The 11393-nt window shown below is 45.4% G+C and overlaps 1 protein-coding gene across 2 annotated transcripts; it reads left to right on the top strand.

The window, feature by feature from the left end:
* Positions 1-1400: 1400 nt before the first annotated feature.
* On the top strand, positions 1401-9735 carry LOC121308971. 2 transcript variants are annotated; one of them, XM_041241733.1, is made up of 3 exons: positions 1401-2403; positions 3612-3747; positions 5375-9735. In XM_041241733.1, exons 2-3 carry the CDS (start codon positions 3674-3676, stop codon positions 9147-9149), a joined length of 3849 nt encoding a protein of 1282 aa, XP_041097667.1. In that variant the 5' UTR covers positions 1401-2403; positions 3612-3673; the 3' UTR covers positions 9150-9735. The 2 variants fall into 2 exon arrangements, with proteins under 2 accessions (XP_041097667.1, XP_041097666.1); XM_041241732.1 differs by having other exon boundaries at positions 1401-3747.
* The last annotated feature ends 1658 nt before the right edge of the window (positions 9736-11393 follow it).

An 11393-nucleotide genomic window follows, 5' to 3' on the forward strand; every position in this document is an offset into this window, starting at 1 on the left:
CCCTGGTAAGAAAGGCTGGAGTTTCAGGATCTGAAACGATCAACAGTCCTTGAATATCAGTAAACACCTTGTTTCTTTTAGTGCATCGCTGAATGACCAGTTATTTCATGCTAGTTTGTATGCTTATATCTGTAGTGTGGGTTCTTTTTTGGGGTTTGGAATGATTGACTATATAGTGTGGGTTCTTTTTTGGGGTTTGGAATGAACAATTTAGTGCGTGCAATGAATTGTATTTATTTGATTCTTTTTTGGGGCCGTGATATTTTGAAATGGTGCTTCGGATCACTTTAATTTGTAGTTTTTATTTGATTTATTATTTTTATTATTTTTATTGAATATCATTGCAGTGTGTATATATATATATATAAATTGCATCGATTGTATTTCAGGTCTATAATAAAGTGTAGTATAATTTCTTTGCTTCTCGTCTGGACTCTGTTTCGATACTCGGCACTTATTAGCAGTTAGATTTTTATTAACGTGACTCGCAGCACATCAGACTCACTTGAAATTAACCCTGAACTGATTTTGCTTTCAAATTGCAACAAACCGACCAAACGATTCGATTGAAACAAACTGAAGTGGAATTAAGGTTAGTTCACTCTAAAGACTCCGATGTGCTTTCTGGTCTGAGTCGAGGGTCTCCGATCCTGTGCGACAGGTCGCAATTACGTCACCCTGCGTCTTTATTGGAAAGTCGTACAGCCTTTTTCTCATGCGTCTGCCACCTGAAATCTCACAGGGTCGGATAAAGTTGAAAATATTCAGCATTTGCTGCCTCGAGTATCACATTCACCTGCGACAGTAGTAAGAACCAGCCGTTCGTTCAAACAAACTGCTCAGACTGCCTGCTGTGTGACAGCATCTGGTTAACTAGTTACAAAAGAACACATGAAACAAATAATTGTGTACATTGAGTTCCCCTGTCCGCTGGACTGTGCCCTTCAGTCCCTGCTTGTATAATTGTACCACGTTGTGTTTTCTGTCTATACATCTATTTTACAATGCATGCATGTGCAAGTTATGGCAGGGCAACTTCACAGATTCCACAGAGTCACACAAACTCTCCAAAAATTAAACTAAACAATCAAAATACATGATATGTTATTCCCCGGGAAGAATCTGCTCTTCCAGTGAAACCGAGGGCTGTAAAACGATTTTCAGGCTGCCTGCTTTCTTGCTACCTGTATCCCAGCAACAGAGACAAGGTGATACATCTGTGACAGAGTCGATACAATTAGAAGTTGGCAATATACAAGTTTCTGCAAATATTCTGTAGTAAAGATATGCCACTGTGTTTATGATTTACACCAAAAACAAGACAGGCGGCTGTCTCACACCCTGTGGCTCCAGCTATGCCCCCCCCCCCCCCCCCCCCTCGCACCCCCCACCCCCCAGCTCTCTGCTGTGCTGATGCAGAGTTCTGTGAACACAGATTAAATCCTGTTTGTTCCAGTGACAGGTTTTCCTGAAAGGATAGGACAGGCAGCATGGCAGGAGTGTCTGTCTGTCTGTCTGTCTGAGAGCCTCTGGCATTCGGCACACTGCAGAATCAACCTATATACTAGATGGGCTGACGTCATTTTATGCAGTAACATTTCTGATTATTTATTTTTCTTTCCTGTTCCTATATTTGAACCCAGAATACTTCCCTGGGCTGCACAGCTGGTGTTTGGACCCCACCATTAATTGGTTCTAGCGAATTTAAATAATTTATAACTTCACTGTTGTGCACTGTCACCATGTGTTTCCTTTGCATGAAATCTATGTGATACAGTCAAATTCGAACATCATTATGTTTTTGCCGCATGAAGCAGTGTTTGTTGGAATATTGTAATGTTTGTCCCAGCACTAGGTTTTAGTAATGCTTGCCCAGACCGTTATTCCTCAAAGCTCTCGTTGAGCAGCTTCTATTTAAAATGAGACACCGGTGTTTTTTGTTTTTTGTTTTTTGTTTTTTTTAAGTGTTGTCGGTATGGTGTGCAAGTCTAAACGAGTGAACGGAAACAATCACAGCAAAGTGCTTATTTCAGCTCAACAGGCTTTTGTTTAGTTTTTGCTCGTCCGAGCAGAGGTGAGGGGGCCGGGTGTTCTGGATCCCAGCTGTATTCAGTGGGAGAGACGGAGGAGAGCTGGGTGCCGTCAAATCAATTTCATTTAATTAAAGAATTCCGAACCGCTGCGATCTTAACCAGCTGGAGAATCGTGGAGGTGAAATTCCTAAAAAAAAAAAAAAAAAAAAAAAAAAAAACAACAAAAAAACTTAAAACCAGGGAAGGGAGTGTGACAAGACAGAACGTTATTTAAAGAGGACACCGAGGAGAGTTTGAGGGCTGAGCTGAACTACCAGGGATTGAAGACCAAGGAAGGAAAGGCAGGAAGGAAGAACCCAGTTTTATAGAGGTAAGTGTTTTTTTTTTTTTAATATTCTGTTGTGTTTGTTTTGCAATGTATTTTGGAGCAACAACAAAAAAGAACAGTGTTGTCTATTTATTAACAGAGAAGTTGCAATAGAAGAATGTCATGAATAAATAATGTCATTGCGACCTGTACCCACAGCCTTCAGCAGCTCAGCCAATCGGGCGTAGATACTTTGAACAAGAAGGGCACTGAGCTACAGTCACAGCACCTGCATTAAATCTGCAATCGCCGATATCAAGAATTATATCACCAGTACTGTAAAAAAAAAAAAAAAAAAAAAAAAAAACATTTCAGTATATTCACCGTCGATCTGATTTCATCTGACATTGTATAATTCAAACTAAGAAATGCATTAGCGCTATCTGTATTTCTGACCTATAAATATCCCTATTTAAATTTTTTTTTTTTTACCAACAGAAAATGTATTTTGCATATTGATAAAAAAAATATGTAATTCTTGTACCGTGCATACTAAATAGTTTGATTATTGTTTTGATATTTATTTTGTTTTCTGTTGACTTTTTTTACTAAATTGAATTGAGCAAACAGATCTGAACGCACTGCCATCAAAATCATAGCGAACGTATAGGAGGAAATCCTTTAAGAATGTTTATTCTTTTTGAAAGTATAGAGTGCTGTAGTAAATGGCATAATGCAGCATTTAAGTATTTCTCCATTCTACTTCATTATAAAGTTACTATGTACAAAATATTACATTGTACTGCAAGTGCATTTTATCAACACTGCATAAATGCTGCACTTTGACAACAGAAATGAATCGGAATGGTAGTGCTGTGCCTAATGTAGATAGATCATCCCTTTATTATTATCCGCCCCTCGCAAAGTGTTATAAAGCCCAGTGAAAGAATGGTATAGCATAGGCAAGCACTGTAAAGCCCAGAGAGGCAAACCATGGTAAATGCGTAGTACAAGCATGGGAAAATTGCAAAGTGAATGTGTGCATTTACAAAGGTAAACTTTTATAAGGACCCATCTATGAAAAATCTCTAGAAATATTGAATGTTTCTGTGCCATGATGAATTGGATCACAATAGATCACAAGTGTGTTTTTTCAAAATTTAAAGTATTTATTTTTTTATCCCCACTGAGTGGTGGGGGGTAGGGGTGGGGATATTAAAACAAACCTGAATTATTAAATCATTTCCCCACCCCACCCCCCCCGTATTCAGAGCCGGACCCCTGTGCGAGTTTGGGACCTCTCTGTGTCTGGGACCCCTCTGCTCCCTCTCTGATGGATGCCTGCACAGGGCTGGAGGGGCAGCGGCACTCCCAACTCCAGTATGGGACAGTCCCGGGGAGATACTAGTGAGTACAGAGTTTTCTATAAATCTATTCCATTGAGTCCAGTATGCTGTACTGGGGGGTTGCAGGAAGATATGTAATAATAATAATAATAAATAAATATATTATTATTATTATTTGGCAGACTAGGATGCAAAAGGTTATAACTATGATGACATATTAGCAGTGCATCAGCTGAGCACCCAGTAACATTGAGTTCAGGAGAGTCGATCAGGGGTAGATCAGGAGAGTCCAGTGCAGAGCAGGAGGGGTAGATCAGGAGAGTCCAGTGCAGAGCAGGAGGGGTAGATCAGGAGAGTCCAGTGCAGAGCAGGAGGGGTAGATCAGGAGAGTCCAGTGCAGCAGGAGGGGTAGATCAGGAGAGTCCAGTGCAGAGCGGGAGGGGTAGATCAGGAGAGTCCAGTGCAGAGCGGGAGGGGTAGATCAGGAGAGTCCAGTGCAGAGCGGGAGGGGTAGATCAGGAGAGTCCAGTGCAGAGCGGGAGGGGTAGATCAGGAGAGTCCAGTGCAGAGCGGGAGGGGTAGATCAGGAGAGTCCAGTGCAGAGCAGGAGGGGTAGATCAGGAGAGTCCAGTGCAGAGCAGGAGGGGTAGATCAGGAGAGTCCAGTGCAGAGCAGGAGGGGTAGATCAGGAGAGTCCAGTGCAGAGCAGGAGGGGTAGATCAGGAGAGTCCAGTGCAGAGCAGGAGGGGTAGATCAGGAGAGTCCAGTGCAGAGCAGGAGGGGTAGATCAGGAGAGTCCAGTGCAGAGCAGGAGGGGTAGATCAGGAGAGTCCAGTGCAGAGCAGGAGGGGTAGATCAGGAGAGTCCAGTGCAGAGCGGGAGGGGTAGATCAGGAGAGTCCAGTGCAGAGCGGGAGGGGTAGATCAGGAGAGTCCAGTGCAGAGCGGGAGGGGTAGATCAGGAGAGTCCAGTGCAGAGCGGGAGGGGTAGATCAGGAGAGTCCAGTGCAGAGCGGGAGGGGTAGATCAGGAGAGTCCAGTGCAGAGCAGGAGGGGTAGATCAGACATCTACAAGTGCATATCCAGTATTCTGGGATATATTAATTGAAGTGCAAGCACAATGGCATCAGAAATGATTCAGCCGATATCTTCTGCATATTATGTTAAGTTTAGTCGTTTAAACAGCTTGATTCATTTGTACTTTTGCACACTGCTGCAGTGTTTCTATCAGCTTTGAGGCATGCAGACGTCATTGGTGCATAGTGAGACAATTCGGACGACCAGACCCAACCTGTCAGTACATTTTAAACCCAGTTTCTTGCACCTCATTGCAAAAACAATGAGGTTTGCATCATTTTAGTTGTGGGACACATTTGGCTCTTGTACCTGAAAAGGATTAAAAGAAAACAAAATGTTCCAGTTACAAATGTACAGATAAATAACTTGGTTAAAACAGGAGCTCCAAAATTCACCTTAGCAGTTTCTTGCTGGTTTCCTAAAATGAACAGTTTCGATTCACGCAAAAAAAAGGTTGCAAACCTCTGTGCATTAAGTAACTGAGACACTCCTACAGCAGCAGCTCAGTGAAAAAAAGTCTGTTCCTTCTGAGCAGCTCAGAGCGCTACCAAGTGTGCTTACTGAGAGTTCTCAGCATTTAACACTCCCCTTTCCCCTCCTCTGTCCCCTCAGCTACCATGAGCCAAACTACGTGACCGACCTGTCTGACTGTCGACCTGAGAGAGACCCAGACAGAGCCCTTGGTTACTGGACCATCCCTGGTTCCAGAACCGGACGGGTTCTCCAGCATTACACCAACTGGAGGGCTGCCATGGCTCCCCCTGAGCCCTTCAATCTGGATCTGCAGCTGGGGGTGCACTGGGAATTGGAGAAGAGGGAGGGTAGGGAGCCGATGGCCCGTGAGGAGTGGGCAGGGAAGCAGAGGGGTAGGAAGGAGAGAGCGAGAAGGAGGGGAGAGATTGGGGCACCGAGAGTTGAATCACGCAGTCCATCCCGTTTGAGGAGAGGCCTGCCACCGTCCTGGGACCAGAACTTCAGTTATCAAGAGCCAAGGCACTGGCGGTACAGTCATACCCTACCCAGAAATAAGCCCCTGGATCCCCCTTCAGGAGCTCATCTGCAGGGGCAGCTGGAGAGGGAAGAACGGTGGCTCCATAACCATGCTTTGCAAGACCCTGGCCTTACCAGATCCAGAGACAGGAAGGAGTTGCTGGGAATGTTGAGAGAGGAGGAGGGTGGCACTGCTACCCAGCTTACTACCCGTTTTCCCGGGACACTCAGTTTTGAGAAGGCAAGGCGGCAGGAGAGCAAGGGGGAATTGAAAGAAAACCAACCAAAAAAGAGGATGTTTAGCCAACCCCCGACTTACGTGCCTCCCCCTCCCTATAGCTCCCCCCCCAGGACTGAGAGAGTCCCGAACCCCAGACCAGAGCTCTCCCAACTCGACATCAACACAGCAGCGGGCAGGAAATCTCCTGGGGAATGGAGAAAAGAGGGGAGAGAGAAAGGGATGGAGAAAAAGAAGAAAAGGCTGGATCCTGAGATCTGGCCTCAGACGCTTGGCTATGGGACATGGGGTGGCTCCACTGCACTCTCCAAGCAGATGCCCCGTTTAGGGAGAGAGGGCCCGATCGATCGTGAGCTGTCTGGAGCCCCACAGAAAAGATTTGAGGGAGGAGAGCTGACAACCATTCCGGATAGCAGGAGGAAGAAAAGCAGACCTGGGGAGACTGTCTTTTGTTTGGTTTCCCGGCCAGGGAGTGTAGCAGGAGGGCCAGACAAGCCCTTGGAGGTCATTCCCCTGCCCAAGAGCGTCACCAAGGCAGGACAAAACAGCACTGAAAGGGTTAGAGGGAGGCTGGCGAGCGAGGGTTGGGAGGAGAGCAGCAGGAACTACACAGGCAGGGAGAGTAGCTCTCACTTGCCCCACAAAGAGTCCCACTCCCAGACTGTCAACCAGGAGATCAGTGGCTATTTGAAGCCCCAGGCTGGACGGGACAGATCCCAGAGCGCTGAGAGGCATCGGTCCCACAGCCACTGGGAGGAAGGAGAGCAGGGAAGTCGTAGAGGGGCATCGCTACAAAGGGTTGCCAGGGAGCGGAGAGAAGGCTTTGTCAACTACCAGACTCTGCCCAGGGTACGGGGGCCAAGAGCCAAGGACCGGGCCAAAGGCAGGGGCAACACCAGTCAAAACAGGGAGGCTTTGGATGCCTTTGAAATCTCCAGCAAGACCTTAACCCTGAGTGGGCAGAGAGGTTTGTCAGGTTTTCCTCGCCAGAAGGAGATAAATCAACTTGGGAATCCCAAGATCGCGAAGCCAAAAGGAGGGGAGACTGGAAGCTGTGGCCCTATGGAAGATGCAGGGAAACTGAGGGAAGAGGGGGGAGAGGCTCAAAGGGACAGCAACAACAATGGGGTTTTGCTAATAGACGCTACCTGTGTTATTGTTAGAGCTGAGTTTATCTACCCACCAAAGAAAGAGCATGTGCAATACCTGTACCTGGCTAGCACAGATGATTCTGGACTACCAGATATGGACCAGATTCCTTCAAACAGTAGCCATGTCCTTAGCAAGGATAATGTAGAGACTGGACTGCAGAGGCTGGAGTCCTGGGAGAGCAAACAACAGATTACCGAGACCCTTTCTCCCTATGAGTGGCTGCTCCTCATCAGCAGACAGGGTCAACGCACCCCACCTGCTTCGGAAACTCTTTCTGGAGGCTTCGAAACTCAGGAAGCCCAAAACTTAGAAATGATGGATCAAGTGGCTATCCCATCCCCTGTACCCCAGATTCGTGCCAACGAAACCCTGGAGAAGAGAACCAGAAGGATTTTAGGGATCCTCCAAGAAAAAAGCAGATTGGAACTCGAGGGTGCCCTGTGCCGCTGGGAGGAGGAAGGAGAAATTTTGGGAAGGGTTACGGAATATGACAGACCGAGATCAGACAATGAAGAGCAAGAGGCCCAGGGACAGGAGGAGGTAGAGGTTTGGGAGAGGGATGGAAAGAGAGAAGCCTCTGGAGGTAGGGATGCTGGGGAGAGGAATAGGGAGGCTTCCCCTCTTGGATGCTGTGAATCTGAGGAGGATGAACAGGAAAGAGGAGGTGGAGAGACTGTCCTAGCTGCTACAGGGGACGTGGAGACAGAAGCAGCAAACCTGTTGGGGGAAGAGCCTGAGGTTCAACCTCACAGGGCAGAGGAAATCAGTGAATCCCTATATGGGGAGCCAGCTTTCCAGGAGTCTGAGAACTGGCGAGAGGGGCCAGGGAGTCCCAGGGGAACAGAGGAACAGACCGAGGGAGAGACCACTGACAAGCCCTCCAGTCCAGCAGAGACCCCCACGCCTGATGTGCTCCCCAAACTAGATGATGCACATTTTGAGGCAGAACCTGCGGAGTCATCCCTTGATGACACTGATGGCATCCAGTATACCCCCATAGAGGATAGCCCCCAACAGGAGACCACAGAAGGAGAAATTCCTTCTCCAGAGTATTGTCAGTATCCTCCTCCTCCTCCTCCTCTTCCCAAAGACTTTGCTTCAAATTCACGGACCCTTTGGGATGCGGTCAACCGAATCCGCAAACACACCGCCCCTGATTCTGAAAGCGAGGATGAGGAGGTGGTGGAGGTATGGGATAGGGATGGGGAGGCTGATATCTCAGTAGGGAGGGAAGCTGGGAAGAAGAATGGGGAGGTGGTCCATCTTGAGGGAAGGGAACCTGGGGAGGATGAATGGGGAAGACTAGAAGGTGGGGAAGAGGATGCATTCTCCTGCAGCAGCTCAGACAGCCACACCTCCTGGGATACAGTGATTACAGGAGGCCCTGTCGTGTCTGGAGAGGAGGAGCAGGGAGAGAGTGACGCTGGGAGTGATGTTGGGGAGCGGGGGCTGGGAGAGAGTAAGGGATTTGAGATTGATGGAGATGATGACAGCAGCACTGACACTGATGCTGAGCTAAGTCCCATTAAGGAGGGGATGGGTGGTTTGAGAATGATGGTAAGGAACTGGGATCCATTCAGTGGGGATGGGAAGCTGGGGCCCACTGAGGGGGTACACGGAGGGAGGCAGAGTTTTCGATGTGACACTGGGAGTGAATGGAAATTGGTCACTATTGAGGAGGAACAGGAAGGGGGTGAGAACCCTGAGGGGAGCAGAGAGGAGGAATGTGGGACACTCAGCCCTGCAGCAGACACAGAGAGTGTGCTACATCAGGGTGCTCAAGAGATAAAGGAACTAGACCACCTGCTGGACAGTAAAGGAGCTGCAGCCATGGCAGCTGACAGAGAGGCGGGGCAAGACTCTGATTGGGTTGCTAAAGAGGAAGAAGGGGAGGAGCAAGCTGAAAGAGGTGAGGCGGGACCAACAGAGGAACAGGAAGTGAACCCCTGTATCGAGGAAATCCTACGTGAGCTGAGAGAGACAGAGAGGGAGCTGTTCGGAACTTAATAATCAATTACCATGACAACCAAAGATGACCACATGGCGACAGTTTCCATGGTGCTGGTTACAACCGATTTAACAGACTTGGTTGTTTATTGCATACACTTTCCCCAGATGAATTTAATTGTGAAAACAGTCAAAAAAACGGCAGCAACTAACTATTGACCAGACCATATAAAAACAGGAGACTAAAGGGGAGAGTTTGGATTAGCAAAGGCTTAGATTGTGTTTACTGTTTAATTGCATTTATAATCTTCTCTAATCCCGACCTCCTTTGACTGAGAATAGCACTAATCTACACATTCCAAATCTGACAAAAATATCCCAAGCCAGCTGGCTACACTGTATAGATGAAACTTCTATTTTATGCAGTTTTTCATTTATTAACACAAGTTTTATATTTTACCAGTTGCTTTATTTTTGAAGTTTAAAGTTTAGTTTCGAATGGCTGCTAATCCGCTAACACTGTATTTATTTGAATATTAATAAAGCACACACACTTTCATTTTAAATCTGCCGGTTTGGTTTCTTGTGTTTTAATTTGCTATCCTCGGCTGCTCTCTCTGTAAAGTGACTTTATTTTGTATTTTAAAATAGTAAATACAGATGAATATTTTTTGCTACAGCATACACACACAGAGTGGAGAGAACATCATATCAAATCTGGACTAATTTTATTACATTTAGCAAATAAAACATTGTACGCTTTTTCAAAGATTTCCATTTAAGACACTTCTTTAAAAATAAAGAACCTGACATGTTTTATATTGAACTGTTATTGGTTTAATAAAGTAACCTTGAGTTATAATAAATATTTGTGAATGAAATCGGATTGAACCCAAATCAAATGTATATAAAACAGTTAGCACCCCTAAAAATTTGTCATAAAACCATATTCTATGTAACTAATATTTCTACATGTATAAATCTAAACCCACACCTTCAGTGATAATTATTACATAATAGGGATGGTAGGGTAACAAATGTTAAGTTTTTTTTAGTAATAATTAGACAGTAATATATATTTGATTTCCACATAGTGCGTGTTTCTGTAGTCACAAACACAATAGAATAAATTAGAAAATTGATCAAATTTATAAGAAACTTAAGTAGACAAATGTGTTGCCATTATGTGTATTTATTTACTAGTAAATCAGCTAAAAATATACCCCAGTTGCACATTGGTGGAACTCAAATGCAGTACAGAAAAGATTATTGACTTTTTGATAACAGAAAAACAATATTGCAAACTCTGGGATGAATCAGCTTTTTAACGTGCCTTTCGGTTCTGATTGAGCTGCAGGAACTCGCTGCACTGAATTCTCGCACGTAATGAAAACAAACCATTGCTCAACCAGTAATTGCAGTTTGTTCTGACGAGTCTTTATCAGGCACTGAGGGTGACCAGAGGTTGGTCAAAGTTCAACAGGTCTGAGCAGCTGTCTTTCTATAAGCTGTGTGCTGTAAACCTAGAAGCAGCAAAGCAAAGGTCCAGATAAACCTCCTGGAATTGCTTCCAGTAAATTCTACTGTTGAGGATTTTTTGCTTTTGTTTTGTTTTATTCTGGTCATGAAATGTGTGGTTTTTAATAGTTTTTGTTTTAGCTAAGATCAGCCAGTGTGCGTTTGTAGACGTTAACGTGTACTGAGCGTCAAGTTGTTGCATTGCTGGAACTGCACTAGTTGTGCACTAGATGGCGCTGGTTCTTAATTCTATAAAGACACTTTCTCCTGTAATAACCAACTAGAACTGTGGACCAGTTGCTGCACCTGGGTCGAAAAATATAAAAAAAATTAAAGTTAAAAATCATTATTTGAGAAATTGCAATGGTAACCACTCATAAGCATTGTAAGTCAAGTACAGTCTGCCCAGTTATACTTCTCAGTAGCCTCTCATGTATTAGACTCCCCAAGGCTCTTTGTGTTCCTCACAGGGACAGTATTGGACTGTGTTTCTATAATGAAACTGTAGGGCTGTTAAGTGAATGACACAGGGCTACATCTATACCGGACGTCCTGTAAGACACAGCCTCGATTACTTTGCTGTCTTGTGAAGTTGGGCAGTCACGACACTTTGGCAGTCTCCACCACACGTTCAATTTGAAATCGTTCCTCTCTGCTCAGTCATTTTAACCGATACCGACAGCCTATATGATGCCTGGTTTATGCCCCACCCTGTATTATCAACACCAACGGGGATGCTCTGTCCACAGTCTGCATTGGGGGGACTCTAATACAGCCAGAGAGAGA

This window comes from Polyodon spathula, unplaced genomic scaffold (assembly GCF_017654505.1).
Source record: "Polyodon spathula isolate WHYD16114869_AA unplaced genomic scaffold, ASM1765450v1 scaffolds_811, whole genome shotgun sequence".
Lineage (NCBI taxonomy): Eukaryota > Metazoa > Chordata > Actinopteri > Acipenseriformes > Polyodontidae > Polyodon > Polyodon spathula.